This window comes from Neopelma chrysocephalum, unplaced genomic scaffold (genome assembly GCF_003984885.1).
Source record: "Neopelma chrysocephalum unplaced genomic scaffold, ASM398488v2 Primary Assembly neopelma1_96778, whole genome shotgun sequence".
NCBI classification, from domain to species: domain Eukaryota; kingdom Metazoa; phylum Chordata; class Aves; order Passeriformes; family Pipridae; genus Neopelma; species Neopelma chrysocephalum.
Genome location: NW_020925422.1, coordinates 1,555,049 through 1,576,365, shown reverse-complemented (window position 1 = coordinate 1,576,365; position 21,317 = coordinate 1,555,049). Strand labels below are relative to the sequence as shown.

Genomic DNA, 21,317 nt, shown 5'->3' with positions numbered 1-21,317 from the left:
TTTAGGTTACTGCTTAGGGTTGCAGCAGAAGAAACATGGAATTTAGGAGGAAAATGCTACCATATTCATGACATACAGATGTAAATGAGATACAGGCTTTCATATTTCAGTATGTGTTCATTTGCTGTTTAGTATAGTTGACTTATTTGTCCTTGAGCATTACACTGTAACTGACTTTGTCAGGCCCAAGCCCACAGTATTCTCAGACGCAAAATTTTCTTTGATTACTGATGTTGCATGTGGAAAATGTTAGGATTGGGTATGTCGTCCATTGTACTTCATGAGAAAGTTAGAGAGTGGGGGAAAAGGATCATTCCTTGCTTATGGACAAACGATTTGTAATAATGCTAATTCCACATTGTCTCCTGAGAATTAGTATCTTCTGATCAGCTCACTTAGATTTTTCTTTTTCTTGCAGGATAAAATCTTTTATGATCATGTTGTGCAACCTGTCTTAAGGGAAGACAGTGAAATAGTTCGATCACTGTCAGAGAGTGAAGACAAGATCAAAGGATCATTTTCTTTAACATCTCTGTTTGACAGCATCACATACAACAAGGTTAAAAAATATAAAATTCTTTCCATTTCTCACAGATTCTAAACCAATAGTACAAAGTAATAATGGCCAGTCTTCACGAACAAAGATTTGGGGAAAGGTCTTTTACCTTTCCAGCCTGCGCAATGGATTTTTTAGGTGAGACACAGCCTGCGCTGAACTGAGCCCACCCTTTAATCCTAAGGTTCATCTGCCGGGGCCAAGCAAGCTTGGACAATGGCAGTGAGGTCCTCAGGATGTAGGTTTGTTTAGAGTGACCTTCTCATAGATGGATGGCCTCACAGGGCTAACGGGCTCCATCTGCCCGGGGGGACTGGGATTCGAACCTGGGTCGCAGCGGTGAGAGTCCCGCATGCTAACCACTAGGCCACCAGGGGTCCCCAATAGTACAAAGTAGGTTTGAGAGGAACTGTTGAACAGAACTGTTTTGTCATTCAAAAGTCGTTTCTGCTGCAAGCACAAATTTATTGGGTGTTGCAAATCTATTTGGCTACAAAGGAAGTGGTGGAAGCATCTTTAGCCTCTGTGAAATATGAAGTGTAGGAGTAGCCTGACTAACTTCTCTGAAATATAGTTTGAAAAAATATTGTAACAATAATTGCAATAATAATTCTTTTTTTCTCATACTTTTTTGGGGGGTTTTTTTGTACTCCAGGGAGCTTCTATAACCTGGATGCTTTCTGGTTTCCTGACTGAAAAGTTGTTCATCAGAGCACTTACTGTAAGTTCGAAAAAAAAAACCCTCATCTTGATTTATAAGCTTGAAAATGACAATTGTACAAATTGCTGTTTGCCTTGCTGATGGTTTTCATTGAACCCTCATGAATTCTGATGCTTCTCTTTGTTTCTGCACAGTCATATCTGAAAGAATTTTCCTTCTCAAATGCTAATCAAGATGATCTCTGGACCCACATCCAAATGGTACTCATTTTATATCTCTAGTATTCTTTCTCTGGTGTTTGGCACAGTCCAAATTTGGGGTATATACTATTTGTAGAAGGCTGCACTAGAATGTGGCTATCCCTAGTGCGGTCTTTCTCTCATATGAAGTTTGCTTTGCTGTTTTTTTCAGCTAATGTCCTCTCGAGTGCTTATTTGGCTGCTTTACTGCACCTGAGATCAGTGGAACTAAGTACAAGGAGTAGAGAGATGAGATGGGGAATCGACACCAGGCTGAGTTTTGAGTTCCATGGTGATTGCATAAGCCTACGTGAAATTGCATAGCCTGTTGTTCTGGAGCTTAAGTTTTGTCAGATCAGACTTAGGCTTGATGATCAAAGATGCTGATATGCCATGGATCCAGCAAGGTTTATACTCAGGGCGGCAGCTCAGCATTTCACTCTTCGATGGTTTTCACAGAAATCTGATTAAGAACACAGATCCTAATAATAGGTTTATTTTTTTAAAAATCCACTTTCCTGTTCCTCTAAAGAAGGCTTCTATTGTGTTGCAGACTCAGGCTTAAGTTAAGAATGAGAGTCCTACAATTTCAGATGTGCAAGTTTGTCACATCTCTGAAGCTAGTGAAGACTGTATCAATTCACACTAGTTTGGACTCTAGTTCAGTATCTTTTTCAATTTGTCTTCACTATTCAATTTGTTCATTAGAACACTTAAAAATCTTTGTGTTCTGGCAGCTTTATTTGAAAGAAATTAACAAATCAAGTCTGTCATAGCCATACAGGGGTTGTAAGGGTATTAACACTAAAAAGAGAAAAGTTAGCAATCAGGTTATAGAATGAGAAATATCATCTCAGTATTTCATAATTCCTGAAAAAGGCTTATGCTGTCTTTATTATAATGTCAAAAATGTCCTTGGGACTTTGTTACATTGATTTTTTGCATAAGCCAAAGATCATCAAACTGCTAAGCAGCTACTTTCTCTAATATGTTAGAACAACCCCCAAAGTGTTGCTGAAGCAATGTCAATAAGTAGCTGTTTATCATAAATATTTCTCATTCCTCTTTCTCTTGCAGGTCATAGATGCACAGGATAAAGTTCAGTTGCCAGCATCTGTAAAGCAAATAATGGATTCCTGGACATGCCAAAATGGGTTTCCAGTTTTAACATTAAATATAACCACTGGAACAATCAGACAGGAACAATTCCTTAATAAAAAGAATAGAAGGAGTACTGATCCTAACAAGTATGTTTAGCTTGTGTTTTCATTGTATGTTTATACCATGTTTTTTCAGGAAACTGTTCAGTTAGCACATTATGTTTTGATGATCTGATTTTTTAACTTGTTGATTTTTCTTGTCGTGAGCTGTTAAGTAAAATCTGTTTGAGACTGGAGCTTGGAATAGTTCAAACTCTGCTTGTTTTGCCAAAAGGGTGCTTTCCTCTGGAATAATGACTTTTCCAGCCACATAATAATAAAGACAAACATAGATCCTGAATATGTTGCAGGCAGGATTTTTGCTCGGCATTTTCTTGTTTCCTCACCTCTCAGGTATACAGACTGAGAATCTGGATGAACCATGCTGTAGCTTCTTTCCAGCGCACATGTTCCCAGCCTCTTCCTCCTGACAAGGATAAAATGGTTGCATTTAAATACTTTTATAATTGGCCCCTTTCTCAGAAAGTGCTGATAACTGATGTGCAGTTTAGAGCTCCTGTCAGTGATCATTGCTGAGTGCCCTTTGAAAGCTGTGCTGCTTGTTTAAGTGTCTAAAAATGGTGATAGAAGGAGCTACCTTTGGTGACCCGCTTTGGAAACTCCTGGCTAGAGTTTGAACATTCATGAAATTCAGCAGACGACATGAGTACTGAGGTGCATGGATGGAGCCAATGAGATCACATGGGGGAAAAGTGTAAAGGAGAGCAAAACCCAAAGCAGTTTTTTCTTGGCAGCTACTGCTGGTGATACAAATAGGCAAATAAATTTTGACAAGAGCCACAGAATTTCCTTTGCTCCCAAGCTCTAAGAATTGCAGAGCATTAGTCCATCCAGTATTTTTGGTTATCTCAGATAAGAAATTCCAAGTTACAAATATGAAGTCCTTTACAGTTAGCAAGAGCAAATTACCAGGTGAATGTAAGAAAATTCAGGACGTATATTGTGGAATTTTTAAGGGTTTTGAAGCTTTCATCTGTTTCACCAGGAGTTTTACATTTCATCAGAAAAGAAATTACAGTTGTTTGAATCACAGTTGTATTGCTTGCATGGGGCTTTGTTTTAGTAGATACCCTTCTGAAAAGCAGCTTTAAGTTCTCCAGAAATAGGATGAAGTGTAATAAGTGAGGGGAATTACTGCCTGAAGAGAGAAAGAGAGCAGAGGGAGACTATGGTATTCAAATACCTAGCATTGAACAATATTCTTGATATGAGTGCCTATTTAAAGCCATGCTAAAATTCCCTTATGATGAATTTAAATGCTGACCCAGCATTTAGTACTACCATCTGATGAGGTTTCATGCATCAGAGAGGAGAGAAGGTAGATGGATATTCTTGTAACAAGGAACTAATTTGCAATGCAGTTTAGTGTGAGCTAAAAGGTTTTTTTTAAAGCATAAGATTTAATCTTATTGTATCTTTTTTTTGTTAAGTAACACATGGATTATTCCTATTTCTTGGATGAGAAATGGATCATCACAACCCTTAATGTGGCTAGATAAAAGCAGCAGTAAGTAATGTATTTGTTTATACATACTAGAATCAAACTAACAAAAACACTCCAAACTCTTCTATAAACAGAGGATATATTTTGATTTTAATAGGGAGATAAAACTTTAATACAGAAATGCTTATCTTTATCCATTGTAATGATTTTGTGTTATGATAGCAGTAGATTTTCAATTAGGTCAATATAATGGGGTTTTTTCCTATGTTGCATCAAACTTCAATGTATGTTTTTAATAATATGGTACAACACATATCATGAGTAGAGCTTTCCACAGTAATTTTGATTTTGTCATTTTTTTTACATAAATTCAAACTCCTAGGACCTCAGGCTCCTGTATTATTCTTACCCCAACAGATTTCATTGATGTTAACGCCAGGTTTTGAGTATAGATAGGATTTCAGCTGTGAAATAGCAGAAAATTATCAGCTCACAGAGTAGATACAAGACTGAAAAAATTAAAACCAGCTGTGGGAAGTGACCCAACATAATTGCACATGAATATCTGTAATAACAGAAAATTAATATTTTTAACACTATTTAATTTAATTTGTTTATGCAAATTAAATGAAAAATACTCATCAAAAGAGTAGGATGTTAAAAAGTCTAAAAGTCTTTTATTAGAAAATTGAGTTTATGGGCATCTGCAATCAAATAAAAAATTCTGTTCTTTCCCAACTCAGTGCTTTCCAATGAACAACTATATTTTTTATAGAAGAAGAAAAGAAGAAATGTAATCTTTAGAATGGGGCAATCATATTCTTTGTCAAGTCAGCCCCAGACTCCTTCAGGTTTTAGATCAGTTACAAAGAGAGGCAGAGACTAATGCATCGGAATGCTTAGGAAGAAAAACTACAATACACTATGTGTGTATTGCAGCTCTTCACCCTTGTTTGCAGTGGCTAAAAGTTAATTCCCCTCTTTTTCAGACAACAGGATAGCTTGAGTGTTCATTAATTTCATGGTATACGGACAAGTAAATAAGCAGAAAAGGGATGCATACTCCTCTGAATACAGGATGAATCCTGCGGTACTTGCTTTGTCTAAACGTTTAGGTCTCAGCCTTCTGTTCAGAATAAAGCAGTGCTGGGTCTAGACTACTCACCAGTATTGACTTACTGTCTTAAGAGAGTTTGTCTTCTCAAATCAGGACGACTGTAGCCAGTTAAACCAGCATTTGAACACTCTTCTGATGAGGCAGCTTAGACCCTTCAAGGCTTCACTGGCTCTTTCAAATGCACTATCAGGAGCACTCAATCAGACAAGAACATATGAATAGGTAATAGTAAGATGAAATGGACTGCAGAAGGAAGCCTTTAGCGAGTGATGTTACTCAAAAGGACTTTGGGACTATTTTATTTAAAATAAGCATTTTCAATTACTTATCCCTTGCTTAAACTTATCTGTTTTGATTTTGATGTCCATTTATGTGAATACTGGTAAGGTCAGTTATTCTGTAAGGTACTGAGCACTGTGTTTTAGAGCAGCACTGGGAGCAACAGGTGTGCTGAGGGTGCATGCTCTACAGGAGGCATGAGAGGGTATCGCTCCCATCCAGAGAGTTTATTCTTGGGTAAACTTTCTGAACTCTCACAGCTGCCTATGAGCTAAAGTATAGGAGCAAAATGGGCCTTCAGCCTTCCCTTTGCAATCTCAAGGTGCTCAGTACTAGAGGAGTCAGTGGCTAGTTGAAGTTATTCTGCTGAGCAGAGCAGAGATCACAAATGCACTGAGCTTTTGAGGGGTTCTCTTTGAGTCCAGCCTCAAACTCCCACCTCAGATCTCAGAGGATCACCAAGTCTAGTGTTCATAAAGCAAGACAATTTAGTGCGCAGAAAATAAAATGATATACTCTAATGTCACTTTACAGAAGTATTTCCTGAAATGCAAGTATTGGAGTCAGAATATGACTGGATCCTGCTAAATGTAAATTTAAGTGGATACTACAGGGTGAACTATGACCAATTAAACTTGAAAAGATTAGCACACTTGCTTGAAAATGATCCAAAGGTAAGATCATGTTTGTTTTCTCAAGCTTATAAGAAGACTCTTTCCATATATTTCTTCTTGCAGTTCTTACCCAGAATCACATTGATGAAAACTAGGAATAATGAGAAACTCACATATTACATAAGAAGAAATGATCCACCATTGCACCACTAAAGTCACTGGCAGCCTTTTATAGAGAAGAGGACAGGCCTGAACAGTTTCACACAAGCATGAAAAATAACTTTACATCGCATTCTGTCTTCAAAGTTGTCTTAACAACTTGTGGTTCTTCCAGTCTCTTCAAATCTGGCTCAAGGAGCTACCAGTATGAATGTGTGACGGAGCTTCATCTGGTATTAGGCAACCATGGAAAAGGAAAGCTGAGAGAAAGCTTTTTATTTCCTCATTTCTTCAAACCACAATATTTCTGCATTGAAATTTCAAAAAAATCCTCTGGCTTGGGTTTTATATGTGGGGGTTTTTTTGTTTGTTTTTTTTTGGTTGGGTTTTTTGTGTGTGTGTTTTTTCTTTTTGTTTTTTATTTTGTGGAAAATGTTCTTAAAAGTTCCAATCAATTCTACTTGGGCTCTTTGAGTCCTCTATAAACACTAACTCAGAGTAGATTTCATTCCACCCCTGACTTGCCACAGCCGGGACTGAAAGTGAAAGCGGTACAGAACAACTGTGACTGTATATGGTGTTGCACAGTATCCAGTCTTGCCTAATCTGACAGTGAGACGAAGGTCAGGTCACTGGTTTTGGCAACAACAGTAAGAAAATTTAACCTTTCAACATAATAGCAGTCAATACAGTCGGACTTCTCTAGAAAGTTTGGACATGATCAGAGCACATTAAACCTTTCTACAGCACACAGGCTTCCTTTCCTATAGGCTTTTTTCTTTCACAGCAAACTAAGTCAGCAGGAAATTAGGTGTGTGCTGACTTGGGACCATTTTTTGGCACCATGCAGTGTTGTAAAGACGTAACTATCGGCCTGATATGAGGTTCACGAGTAGTCTATTAACTGCAGATCTGGTGACATTCAAACAAGGCAGTTGGGTTACAAATAGCACGGGTTATTAAATGCAACATATGCAGTTCTTTTGGATTGCTAATGATAAATGCATTAACTGCAGAACACTGCAATCACAAGCTTAATTTCCAGAGTGAAAACACTCAGCGTGGCCAAGTACGCAAGCCTTACCAAAAGGCGTCCCTTCTGGGAAGAATGGGGAGGATGAACACATAGATCTGTCCCTACAACTTTGTGTCAGACTCTCATCCCCCAGTTAGGTGGGAAATCAGGGTACATTCTATACCTTATTAACTGTTATTGTGCAAAGTGCTGTGGGTGGGACTGTGGTCAAACCATCTGTTCTTTGTGGGGATATTTCTTGGTAGCAGTTGTGCAAAAGCATCCATTCTTTGCGGTTGCGTTATACAGAATATTTCTTGATATCAAGCAGAAGAACGAGATCGTGCAGCTCCCGTCCCACTTCGCATTCGTCCCTGGTGGATGGCAACACAAACCACCTGACCTCCACCCGGTTTCAACACCGCACATTGAGCTTTGCATTTCTGCACTGCTTTATGCTTCCAGCAGTCAGTGGTGGGAATATTTGCTCAAGCAGTGGGCAGGCTGAAGGGGCACGGAATAGGGAGGAGACAAAGAGGACCAGCAGTCCTCAAAAGAGCATGAGCTGTAGGCACGCTCACCCATGGCTGTGCCTTGGTCTTTTAATTCATGATAGTGCAAGACACTCTGCTTTGGATTGAATACCTATTCTGAATTCACACCTCAAAAGGATAAAAGGAGTACCAAAATTATATAACTAGGATATTTTTAGGAAATGTGTTATTTCCATATTTTATTTTTATGACAGTGTCCAAGTATGAGGGTCTTGAAATTCTGTGCTTGATGTACTGTAGTTGTATATTTATATATAAAACTATATTATGTAGCTGTATATATATATATAAATATATATATAAACACAAACATCCCTAAAAGCACATAAATAATTTCAGCTTAAAACGCAGAATCCATTTTGTAGACTTATTTTGACTTAGAAAAACTACTCGGGACTTGTCTTATCCTTCTGTAACACAGTAAAGCTTTTTTAAACTCTTAATGACATGTTTAGATCTGTTAACACCACGTGAATGCTTTCTGCAGGCTATTCCCGCTGTCAGCAGATTCCAGCTGATAGATGATGTTTTTGCCTTGACAAAGTAAGTATGTTTCGAATATGTCACAGAAAATGATTAAACAACATGATTGCATTAAAGATTGCTACTTCTGCTTCCTTCATTCCTACCCATATGTGCCTCGTAAGAACAACTGCTTTGACAAAATGATGGGGGAGTTATTTAATCCCTTCCTTTGTCAGTGCTAAGTGATTTATTTCAAAATTTCTTTTAACTTTTGTTCCAGATCTTAGAAAATTATTTCAAATAATGGCATTGCCACGAGTTCTTTAGGGGCTAAGCTGTATTTGCTGTAACCCAAAAATGATTCCAAATGTAGATTCTGAATTTTCTGTAATTTATTCTGGGCTATCTCAGCTATGCTGTTGTACTGCATCACTCTTAATACCTCATGCATTTCTCTTGCTGATGCATGACTTGGTTGTTCATGTCCGTGGTGCCAGAGGTCAGCAATATTGTAGGGAGCTGAAGAAGCATTAAGTGTATCTGTGCCTCAAACATACCAGAGATCCCAAAAGTATCAGACACTTATGATGAGTGACCTCAGAGACAAGGTGGCCAAAGCATACTGCCCCCCTTCAGGTCCTGTGGAGGTAGGTCTGAAAGGAGGAAGTAAAAATTCCTATTCCTTCTCTCATACAAATGTCCTTTTTCATAAGAGAGCTCAAAACTGGTATTTAATTAGGAATGTAACTGTGAAGTACAGAAGTATCCTCACAAATGTGTTTGGGGTTTGTTGTTGTTTTTTTTTTTTCCACATAGGTTTGGATATGTTCAGATTGAAACAGCACTTGAATTAACAAAGTACCTTGCCAGAGAAGATGAACTCTTTATATGGAATATGGTATTGTTAAACCTAGTACCCAAGGATTTGGAAAGTACACTGAAGAACTACGAAGTATATCCACTTTTAAAGGTATGACCTTTTTGTTAGATAGCAAAGATCTAGATCATGTAAATACATCAGTCTAAAATTAAAGCTTTTTAAATTCTCAAGAATGAAATGATGACTATGATGTGCCAGAATTCTTGTCATTCCTTTTGCATGATTTTGTCAACTTTTTTTTTTAATAGGAGGAGGTACTTAATTGTGTATGTTAGTCAATGATAAGTATTGAGCAATTCTTAGCATAAAACAGAAATATATTTACATTCTTTACATTAAGCTTCATCCTTGGGTTTTGTAAAACTGAGAATCTGGAAAATATGGCTATCAGTATTAAGTGAAAGGACTAGCACTGCTGTGTATAAAGGGCATACAGCGTATATGTGCTCTGTGGTTTGAACTGCCTTTCAGCTCATCTTCATGGAGAGAAAGAAGGAATTGGGTTTGGATACTAAATGAGATGATTCTCTCACATATTTGACTCCCTGAGGTGATACTGTCATATTAATTTCCTTGACTTCTATTTGAAGATTTCACTTTTGTTTAAAGTACAATCCCACAGTATTAGTTCTCTTAAGTTCTAGAAAATAGAGGTAGGTTTAAAATACGTGAGACTAACAAAGTACTTCATATCGAGAAAGTTGTTTTCTTTTTCTCTGAGAATGAGTGTTTTCTTTCTAAATGATTTCAAAGGTCCTAGTAATGTGAAATGGTAACTTGCCAGTTTGAATTTATGTACAGATTTATTGAATTTTAGATCCACTTTTTATTTTATTTTAATGTGTTGTGTTGTCAAGAAATTAATAGTGGTAAATATTTAGCATAAATCTGAGTATATAAGAAACACAGAAAAATAAAAACTTGTATCTAAATGAAAGTAATTTTTCTTTCCCTTCTTTTAAAAGAAATACCTTTTAAAGAGAATGTTGCCAATATACCATTATTATGCAGGTTTTATTCATAAAAATATTGATGCTTTGGAAGATGACTATTTTGCTCAGTAAGTATTTTGCTTTTCTCAAAAGTTTGTTCTGGTGTGATTGGATCTGATGCATTGCAGTTTGCTTGTGTAAATTAAAATACAAGATACAGGAATAATTCTCTAATTAATGTGAACATAACTGACTCGTTATTTTTACTGTCCTACAAGTGTCTATTAATTATGATGACACCTCCAATGAAACTGCAATATCAGAATAGGAGCATAAAAGATGATAGTTTAAGGATCTGAGTGGTAGCTTTTTGTTTGTCAGAGAAGAGGCTCAGCAGGCTGCCACTAGTTGGAGCAAAAATGACAGCAGTGAACTTAAGATATGATTTATGGATCAATCATTAAAACTTTAAAATACCTCATTTTGCAAGGCCACTGCTGCCACAGGCTTGAATGTGGGAGTGATTTTCTTAAAACTAGGACACAGGCTTGAATGTGGGAGTGATTTTCTTAAAACTAGGACCTTAAAACTACCAAGGAAGATATAAAACACACAAAAAACTAAGAAAAAAATATAGTACATTTGTTGCCTCACTAATATTCATTATATTAATGTCAGGAGTCCATTGCTGATTGTTTTATTATTTTATTAAACCTCAACTGTTCCTAATAGAGGTTCTCTTGGGTTAATGACATCATGTACTGAGACTGTGGTAGTCAAACACAGTTCAAGTACTCCAAATGTGGAATGCATATCTTTTATTCTTACTATTTTGGCTTCCTTTCAAGAGCATATTTGGAAAAACTTTTTGCAACAGCATGCTGGCTGGGCCTCCAAGATTGTTTGGACCTGTCATCTGGACTGTATGCTAAGTGGATAGACAACCCTGAGTACAAGTAAGAATGCTGATTTGTTCTTAGAGGTGTGCATGCCTAAGTGACCTGGAAAGTTAAAGCGGGGAGGCAAAACCAGAAATGCCTCTGTACACTGCTCTTATTTCTTGACATAATGATAGAATTTGACTGTGCCCCCCCCAGGCCCCTTCTCTTCCCCAAATCCCAGCTTTATGATGATTTCATAATTACTGCTTTTTGCATAGACTTTACAGGCTGGAGGATGCAGATTTTTGCCATGAAGACCAAAATCTGGTTAGCCATGTAACAGGTGAACCTCATATTACTGCTAAAATCCCATCTGGTCCAGTGCCTTTGCTGCAATACAGCCTTAGGCTTATCACGTATATCAACTCATCTTCTAAGCTTCTCTTGGCAATACTGAGTGAAATGGTGTTTGTACGATACAGGCATCTGCCCATGGTGAGCCCACCAAGTTGCCTTGCATGTTCTCTATTTGAGTAAAGAGGAGTTGGGAACAGCTGTCAATTCTTATGTTGTTACTGGAGCCTAGTGGTCAGGTGCCTGGTCTGTAAGAGTGGAGTCTGGACTCCACCAGAAAGAATCTTTCTGTATTCAAGTATTCACGGTTAAAGAAGATTTACAGTATATTGAAATTCTCATTCTCTTTTCCTCCCTCTTTCTTTTGATGTCTTTCTATGCAATAGTCAAATAGTATTGGCACTGGTGAGTGAATATTTAAAGTCTATTTTTATTTGTTGTAGTTGTGATAAATATTTTGTTGTTATTTGCATCTCCACTGATATATGTAGTTGCCTAAGTAAACTGAACTTGTACTTTTATGTTTGTGTTTTTAAAATAGCTTCATAGTGATCATCCTCATAAAAACCCAATTGAGCTTTGCAGTTAGACTGAATATTTAAATAGCCTAAATACATTCTGTTACTTTTCAGAGAGAATATTCTTACTATTCCACACCAGAAACAACAATATTATGCAGAATTCTCAATCAGTTTTCAAAAGAGTCACTTATCTTCCCCTATTAATAATATTTGAGGGTTTTTTTCTAGTGGAATGCTACATACCTTATTTATCCTGACGAGTCTGTGAAATATTAATATATTGGGGGTTGAATTAGATGAAGAATATTAATTTTGGTATCCTCCTTAGCACTGAGATAAGTTCAAAAGGACTTTACAGGACTATAAGTGTGGAGAAAAACGCAACTCTGAATTTTGTTAAGTGAAAAAAAAAGATCATGTTTTAAGGAAAAAAAACCAAAAGGAGATAGGACCCTTCTTAGATTTCAAGTGACAGGTCACAGTTACCATGGAGTTAAAGAGACTTCCATGTGCTGGGTAGGAAAGGAAAAGGGCACAATACACTTTTGACTCATATTTCACAGACAGATCCCTTTAGATGCTTTAATGTTCTCCATTTTGAGAGCAAATTCATAATAGGACACTATAGCTGTTCTGCCAAAGGTGGAACCCAGTAGGATTTTCACATCTGTGGAAGGGAATAATGCTTTTCTGTTTTAAATTGTGTGATTGACTTTCAGCTAAACATCTCCAAACAGTTTCTGGCAGAACTTAACTGGACATGTTACAGTGCATTTTTATCTGTTTCAGGAAAATAACAAGCCAAGAGCTGTGATTCCCAGCCAGTTTCCGAGTTTCACTCTTTTTTGCTTATAGTAGTGTAGTGGAACTTGCTTAATTAATGTTTTCTCAGTGGAGGTATTACTGGCTTGTCTTCTTCTGATGGAAGGAAATTAGCCTAGAGGGAGGGACAGTGTTGCTGTACATTTTATTTATTTACTAAAGATTCCCATATTCTTTTATCATCCTCAAAATTTCAGAAATCACTACATCACTTCTGCATTGGCTCCAAGAAAACAATGTAAAATAACCTACCCTGCTTTCCAGCAGCTTTTCGTATCTTCCCTAAGGTCCAAAAATGAGAGAATCCTGGCAGGCCAGTAATATCAAACCATACAATCACTCCCAGGAAAAATATCAAGATTAATAACTCACATCCTTCAAGCTCCAAAGTTCCTCTGTACCATAGTGACTCTGCCTGGGAACTACACAAGATAACCACTTCAGGCCATCATAGATGTTACCAGCCAGCAGACCATTGTCCCACAGCAGGCTGCATGTCCAGCCTGCCTTGAATGCTGAACATCAGAGCTACAGCTAAATGATACACAGAACTTGTCTATCTGCACTTGACTCACAACAACTTTACACTTAGTAACCAAAATTTTCCTGCAACTATTGGAATTACTGCAGTTGCAAAATAAATAGATGCACTTTGGCCAATAGAGCTTTACTCTGTTATTACCTTACCGTGGCCCCTTACCGCAACATTATGAAATGATTATTGAACAAATGACTAGACCCTGTAACTCAAATAAGATCTGTCATAGAAGGATTCCTCACAGGACTATTCTTTATCCTGTCATAACCACGCAATCTCAGTAAGCATCATTCTTGGTGGCAAACTCCTTATATTACAGCAACTATCTAGGTAAATGAATACAAAGTATTTTTTAAAATAAATATTAAATATGCCCCCACTTTGTTATCATGCCAGTGATATGCCCCACCCAAAACAGGACTACCAAAATCCCTGCATCTTGCATTTTCACTTCTTAACAAGTGATGTCTGTCATGCAAAACACCCAACTCTCTCCCTCTTTCCCACTAGTCCTTCATTTCCAGAGTTTATAACTTCCTTTTGCTTTGAAGATTGGTTTCATATATCCTTCCATCTGGCTAACATTGGCTCTCTTTCTGCTGGCATCATCCTCATTTTCTCTAGGATGATCTATTGAAACTCAGGCATTTTTCTCAAATTGTATTTAAATTTGAAATTCCTGTTTCAAATTTCGGGCCTGAAGACTGGCTTTTGTGACCAGAAACTTGCCTGTTTTTCCAAGTGTATCTCCTGATGGAAGATAGTTTTTACACCTCTACTTACAATCTTGGTCTAATGTAATGATGAGCAGATTAACAATATGCTATTGAAAAGTTAAATGTTTTATTTGTAGCAATGGGAACTATTCTTCTACAGAGAATTAGTCCAAAATACCATTAGTTGAAACTGTTTTTAGATAGCCTGCAAAGTAGAATACTGATGTCACTGGAAAGTGTTGACAATGTCTTAATGTCAGAGACACATCATCACCACAGCAGAAATTTTCTATTCAGCCTTTGTACATCGAGTATTACACTGATCATGTTTGCATTCAGTTTCTGTTATGAAATTCATTGCCATGTTGAGGACTCTCCCCTGGGGTGGGAGTAATAGGGGACTGCCTGTTGCATGGAGAAATGTCCCTCTGTTTCCATTTGTGCTGTGAATGGACCTTCCTACTAGATGCATTCACTGAAGAAATTTTAAAAAGGCATGTCTGGGATGATGCGATTTCCTAGGCTGGGAAACAGTGGCATTGTAAAAAAAAAATAGCTTGGTTCAACTGTCCTAAAAAATGTGGGGTGTTTTGGTTTTCCTTTAAACTGCATGTTTTTTCAATGCTTAAATAATGAAAAAAGCAATCAAATTTCCCATCTTTATTTACACTGTTATTTTATATTTTCATTCATGTCTATCTTTTAACTGGAAATAAACATTTGCTTTCCATTATGCATTAACAACTGGTTTTGCCTCTACAACAGTACAATACCTTTTAATCTTACTTTGCCTTGCAGAATTCCCTTTTTAATTAGAGGAACAGTGTGCTGCTATGGTGTTGCTCTGGGAAGTGATAAAGAATGGAATTTTGCATGGGAAATGTATACCCATACTGACTCCACAGAGGACGATAAAGACATCCTGCTCTCTGCCATGAGCTGTGCCAAAGAGTCATGGTTACTTTACAGGTGACCCTGATCAAAGCATATCTCTGTGTATGTAGAAGTAAATAATAAGAACATGAATACTGTGCTATGCAAATCTGATGGAGGTTTGTCTGCCTCAGAAGTATGTGTCTTGTTGACCACTGGAAGAATCATAAGTTTTCTTACGGAGCAAGTATAATAAACAGGGCAAACACAAATAAATGATCCTTCTGCAGATACAACACCGGTGTCACGTTCAGCACTGGGCCTGTCTTCTGTCAATGTATCTAGTGACCTTTTTGAACTAAAATGAATTATTTTGTGTTGGTTTTTAACTTGGAACCCATGGGCTGCCCACACCCTATGCACTGTAAAAATAGTAATTATAATTTGCTTTGACATTTTCCCTTATCATTTATGATTTTACATAATTTTACCAAACTCCTTCACTCCTGCTTATTTTGTTTCCAAACAGAAATGTCATAGCCTATTAGCCTCTGTGCAGAAGCAAATTCACTCAGGTTAAAGGCAAAAGTGCAAAGAGACTTATTAGCAAGCTTTTCACCATTTGAAGTGCAAATTCAACTGAAAAGTAGTGGGTTTTTAAATTTCCAGCTTCACAGAGTGATAGAATCATGTGATATCCTGAGCTGGAAGGGATCATGTGGGTCATCAAGTCTACCTCCTGACTCCATGTGGGGCAACCAAAAAGTTAAGACAAATATCTAAGAGTCTTGTCCAAATGTTTCCAGAACACAATTTGGAATACAGTGTTAATTTTCTTTTACTGACATCCATATCTTTACCGGTAAAAAGATGTTGACGTTGAATTCTCTAATCTGTCATGTTTACACTACCTAAAGCTGCTTTTCCCCCTAACCTATGATCCTTTATTGTTCAGGGAGTCATGATGAGCTTCTTCTTCCCTGTGCCTTAGTAGCTGATAAGCCAATTGGGTTTTTTCAAATGCCACCCTGAAAGTTTTTTGGGGTGAGGAATGTTAAGCTGTGCTTTTCCTGGCCCTCAGAATGTTTTCTTCATTATATTAAGCATAGTGGTGGCATGCAAATGCGAGAAACCCAACTCAGCTACTATACTCATAAAGCAGCTGCCTGCAAGACCCTATGAGAAGAATAACTCTAGAAGTGTTCCTTTGAAAACAGGAGCATGAAAGGTGTGAAAGATTGAGGCAACAAAGAGAATACTTACTTACCTTCTCAAGATATTCAGGCAGTCACTGCCACTGACATCACTGGCTGGTAGTTCCTAAAGTACTTCTGGAACCTGCCTTAACCCCCATGAAAAAGCTTCTTCCTGGGTCTTGTTGTAGGGAACCCTTATAAACAGGTCACCTCTGTGTGTCACAGCTAAGTGAATCTCCTGAAAGTGAGAAGCAGTTTGCCCTTCTTTGGCTTGTCTGGTAGGAGCAGTTGCCTTTCTGTAACAAAGATAAGAAATGCCTGTATGCCCACCTGGTATGCTATACCGTCACTTTACTAAGACATGAAGAGTTAGTGTGCAAGAATGGGATTTCAGCAATGTTAAGGACAAAACCCAAGCTGAATACACAGCTCAGAGTGACACCAACTTTGGTATAACCTTCCACATGCTGATATTTTTTGAGATATATTTCCAGATCATTGGCATGATCAGCAGCAAGTGACTGGTGCATTTCTTACCTTCTTTTCTATCAGATATTTGCAATATGGACTTGGTGATACATTATTTTCTTCTAACTGTACTTCAACCGTCATCTTAAATGTGGTGGCTAAGGATATTGGGCACCGTATGGCCTGGGAATTTGTTACCGAAAATTGGTCACTTTTAAGTGAAAGGTAAGTTAGCAGCTTTAGCTTCCTTTTATTTCTGTGGCCCTTTGGCTTCTTCCTCCATCTTTACTTTAAGCTGTAAAATTCGGGTGAAGATTTCCCTCCACAGGTGGCTATTTGTAATGATTGATTCAATTTCTAAAGTGTGCAGAACAGAGTTTTCAGAGGATTCAACTATGATCATGGCTTAATGTCAAAGAAGAGCTCATGTCAAACATAGAACACTTTAAAAATTAGTCTGTTCATGACTGTTTCAGTGCTTTTAAGTGTTAGGTTTCCTGGAAACTCTGACTTTAGAAATAGAGTTTATCTACTAGCATTTCACAAGCATGGGTGTAAAATGATGGAACAAGATCATAACCTTTTTTCCAAAGAGAGTAGGGATAGATGGGGGATTAGAGCATGCAGCTGGGCAAGCACTGGTAGGACAAACTACAATATTATTCCCTGACTTAAGTCCTAATCCACCTCCAGCCTATCTGCACTGTTGCAGGTAAACTGGAGGTGAGGTTGGGCTACCTGTCTTGAGCAGAGCAAGTATTTTGATGTCTGAAGACTCCCTCTCTCCTTGGCACTGGTGAAAAGCAGTAGGGCTGCTGACAGAGTACATTCCAGCTGCGTGATGGCAGAGAAGGTCACTGTGATCCATTAGTGGCAGCATAACCAAAACCAGCCATTTTGTACATTCAAATGTGTAACTTTATTGCTAACACTAGAAAAGGCAAGTTGTAGCAGATTTGCATCATACCAACTTGTTCCCTCACAAAGCTTTTCTGTGTTGATGAAATATTTGCTGGGAAATTGACCCATTATTTTCAAACTAAAAGAATAGTGCGAGTGTTTATTTATACACCATCCTCAGATACCAACAGAAACACAAACTCATTAGAATCAGTACTGCTTAGCCTTTCTAGCTCAGTTTGGCTGTGTGGGTTCACAAAGATTATCTGTTTTGGGCAAAGAATTCATGTCACCAAAGTAAAAATACCAGATCTTACTAGGAAATGGAAATGAAGGATAATTATTGTGCTTCATCCTGCTAAAATGTCTAAATTGAATGTTAATGGTATTTCTTTAAAAGGGAAAAAGAGTACACAATTACAAAGTTCAGCTTAGTTGGTATTTACAACAGAGTGAATAATAACTAACTAGTGTAAGTATTTTCAAATGAGATGAAATTTAGTATATTTGCTAGCATGCTGTTTGAAGGACCTTTATCTCAATTTTACAGATATGGGCAGGAATTGTTGCATGATGTATTAAAAGTCATGGGAAGATTTGTCAATACAGATGTACAGATCCAAGAGGTAAATCAGAGAAGCTTTATTACCAGTTTTAACTTTATTGCCAGTTTGTAAATACAGGTTTTTACATCTCTTGTTTTTTAAAGAAATCATAGGACATAATTTTGATGTGTTCCAAACCTTCAGGTTTGGAGCTGAGTCCCAATAAATTCTATCAAAACTGTCTCATTTTTCTCTATAAAATCTATCTGTAGAGATAACCTTTGCCATGATGTCTACAGAAAATGCACCAGAAGTTGGGCTGCTGGCACATTAGGTTGTCATACTGGCATCTGTTTAATTTCTCATATTGTTTGTTCACCGCTCCTCCCATATATTTCTTCACTATTTTTCAGTACTCTCTTTTCTTTTGCTTATTAGACTGATGGGAAAGATTTCTTGTTCTGTGAATGTAAAACAGGCAGCACAAGAGGATTCTGCTACCCAACTAATCCTAGACAGTGTGGTACCACCGGTACCAGTGAAGTTGGCTGCATTTGAAAGGATTTTAGAGGAACAGCAAAAGGGCACATTCTTGATATGTAAGGAGCTTTCCAACCTTAGTGTAAATCAGTAAGCTTGCCCCATCCCCTCTTTAGTCTCTGTCGTCTCCTTCTTTTCTGTGCACTTCTATCGAAAGCATGTGCCAGGCACTCAGTTGCTTGCTCCTAGTGAAGTTATCTGAACTAAGCTCATGCATTTATTTCTTCAGTTGCAAGTTTTTTATAATGCTACGCTGGAAGAGGACGAGAGAGAGGCTACTACTCTGCTACTGGAGTCTACAAAATCTGAAAATATTGAAAGGAAAAAACTACTAATCAAAGTTGCCAGCTGGTTAGAGAAAAATGTAGATGATTGACTTGGAAAACAATTTCCAGTATATTTTAGAGTGTGATTCAGTATCATCTTGGTATTCATTTTAAGCTGTAATTAAAGATAAAGCACATTTTTATGAGTCCCGTGGTTGTTTTCCCATCTGAAAAGTCAGGCTAAAACAAATCACATAGAAAGTATAAACATATTTGCATATTATATCTAAATTAATTTCCTACTGGATGAGGTTTAGTAGGGATGCATTGCTAATGATGATCTAACGTACAGATACAGTTCTAAATCCTTCATGTTTTCTGAATATCCAAATGAAAGGTGTGGTACAAGTAGGTGGCAAAAACACATGAGGAAGATGGAAAAGGTTATATTCCGTATTTCTGTTGAGCACAGAGGTTTGGAGAGTGGCAACTGGGAAATGCAGCAAGGGAAGGAGAGGTGCATGGGAGGAATCCAGGACAAGCTGGGAATGCTACTTTATTGCAAAGAGAGTTGGAATGAAAGGAAGTTCATTGAAAATGAGTATGAGGACATGGATGGGACTCCAGGAATTGAACTTTAATAGTACCTATGAGGTCTGTGCTATGGGACATGTAATTGTGAAGACGTGCGTGTACAGGGCAATTTCCAGTGAAAAAAGCTGTGTCATTGATAGACAGGATGCATCCAGTAGGCCCTGGGGGGGGAAAAAAACATTTGATGAAAAAAGATCAGCTTTTTGCCTTAAGTCCTGCTCTCTGCCTTGAGAGTGTGGAAGTCAAAAGTTACACTTGTTCTTCCTTTACTGCATCCGTGTATGACAGGGCAGCAGACTTTGAAGCTGGCAACAATGCATGCCAAGCAGTTCCCAGTAAAAACAGAGACTTAGAGCTGTTTAAGACAAGGTTCAAGGGTACCAGCCAACTTCTCCTCTGCACCTCCTGGCATAGCTGCCCTGCTGCCCCATTCTGCCTGCATCTCCTTTCAATCCTGGCACCTCAAGAAGCCTCCCAGGCAGATGAGGAGAAAGCAGCTGGTTGTGGGGCCTAGGTGGCCAAAGTGCAAGCCCTATGCCTCCTGGCTGCATGATGGCATGCATGGATGAGGTGGGTGGAGCAGCCTTCTGCTTCTTTCAGGGTTGTTCCAAATCCCAGAAGGGTCAGTATGAGGTAGGCAAAAGGAATGGGGACTAAAATGCCATAAAATAAACTGAGATGTGGCCTTGCCACATTTCTGCTTTGCAGTGATTCACAAAATACAAAAAATGCTGTCATCTCTGCATCCCCTGGCCCAAAGGTGCAGGGGGTCCTCTGGAGCCAGGTGCAATGGATGGACCCAACCCCTTGGCCAAACTAATGGTAGTTTGGTTCAGGCTCCAAAGGCAGCAAAGGCGTAGACCGTGACTTGGCTAAGAACTTCCCTAGTTTCAAGCTGTTCTCTGATAGCCCACGCAGAAACAGGGTGACATGGTGAACGTTGATGCATTCAAGCTTGGAAACTGGAACACCAAATATGTGACTAAACAATAGCAGGTGGTTCTTCCAAGACTCATTTGTCAAGGAACACAGGGAGCTGTAGGTACAAGGAGTCTTAAAGTTACCTTAAAGTTACCTGTAATTTGGCTGTGAGCCAACTGCTTTATTCCATAAATATTACAGCTTAAAGAGCCTTCTCTGAGCTCTTCCTGCTAAGCAGCTTGCTGCATGGGGTGATCTGCTTTGGAGGTGGGACACCTCTCAGGTTGCTTCTAGAGGCTGAAACACCCTTTACCAACCGCTTTGGTAAGTGACCAATATAGTGTACAACCCTGTATTATATCACACTAAGATTTTGCATTGGTAACTTTGAATCATAACTCTGTGCAGAAAATAACAGAATGAAACTTGCTTTTACAATATCTTAGTTCAATAAAATCACTACTGCTGATACCTTTGGCAATGGTTCTTTAAGTGGTCAAAATCTTCCCCATGCCAGAGGGACAATGGGCCCCGGTCTTTTGGGGGTTGTTGTCTGTCATTCTTTGTGATGGGATTTATGAGACAAGGACATGAGTGGGGATGGGCAGGCTGACTTTGTCTGTCTGTGAAATACCCATCCTGATGTTCTCCCACTCCTCAACAGGATGCACGGAGAAAATGAGGTGAAAAAGCTCCTGTATGGAGACAAAAGGCAGGGAGATCACTTACCGATTACCATCAGGGGCATATTGTGGCTTGGAAATGGTACTCCCCAATTTTAGTACTCCCACTGAGACTCTCCAAGCCATGCACCAATCACTCACTCGCTCCCTGTTCTCCCTCCCCTTTCCCCTGCAGTTGGCTGGAGAGCTGGAGGCACAAAAAGTTGAGATAAGAACAATTTACTGGAAACAGCAATGAGATAAAAATACCAAACAGTAACAGCAATACTAACGACAGGGGGTACAAGAAAGAGGCGAAAAGACACTGGATTGCTCCCTCTGCCTTGCTACACTAACTCAGAAGGGACTCCCTTTTCCGTTGCCC

General features: G+C 38.4%; 1 protein-coding gene and 1 long non-coding RNA gene across 3 annotated transcripts in view; one reads left to right on the top strand and one right to left on the bottom strand.

The window, feature by feature from the left end:
• The window catches only part of LVRN (laeverin), a 47,253-nt gene extending 28,133 nt beyond the window's left edge, over positions 1-19,120 (top strand). Inside the window, exons 7-20 of the mRNA XM_027709403.1 lie at positions 419-559; positions 1,212-1,277; positions 1,412-1,477; positions 2,534-2,703; positions 4,107-4,183; positions 6,051-6,190; positions 8,346-8,401; positions 9,140-9,293; positions 10,169-10,263; positions 10,984-11,091; positions 14,766-14,936; positions 16,589-16,729; positions 17,955-18,030; positions 18,719-19,120. Coding sequence (XP_027565204.1) covers positions 419-559; positions 1,212-1,277; positions 1,412-1,477; positions 2,534-2,703; positions 4,107-4,183; positions 6,051-6,190; positions 8,346-8,401; positions 9,140-9,293; positions 10,169-10,263; positions 10,984-11,091; positions 14,766-14,936; positions 16,589-16,729; positions 17,955-18,030; positions 18,719-18,865 — 1,608 coding nt within the window. The 3' untranslated portion in view covers positions 18,866-19,120. The remainder of the gene's footprint in view (positions 1-418; positions 560-1,211; positions 1,278-1,411; positions 1,478-2,533; positions 2,704-4,106; positions 4,184-6,050; positions 6,191-8,345; positions 8,402-9,139; positions 9,294-10,168; positions 10,264-10,983; positions 11,092-14,765; positions 14,937-16,588; positions 16,730-17,954; positions 18,031-18,718) is intronic.
• The window catches only part of LOC113981813, a 32,909-nt gene extending 11,775 nt beyond the window's left edge, over positions 1-21,134 (bottom strand). For both annotated transcript variants that reach the window (XR_003538536.1, XR_003538535.1), the window contains exons 1-2: positions 21,000-21,134; positions 2,801-3,082 (exon numbers count right to left, since the gene is read on the bottom strand). This is a non-coding gene — a long non-coding RNA (uncharacterized LOC113981813). The remainder of the gene's footprint in view (positions 1-2,800; positions 3,083-20,999) is intronic.
• Positions 21,135-21,317: the final 183 nt, after the last annotated feature.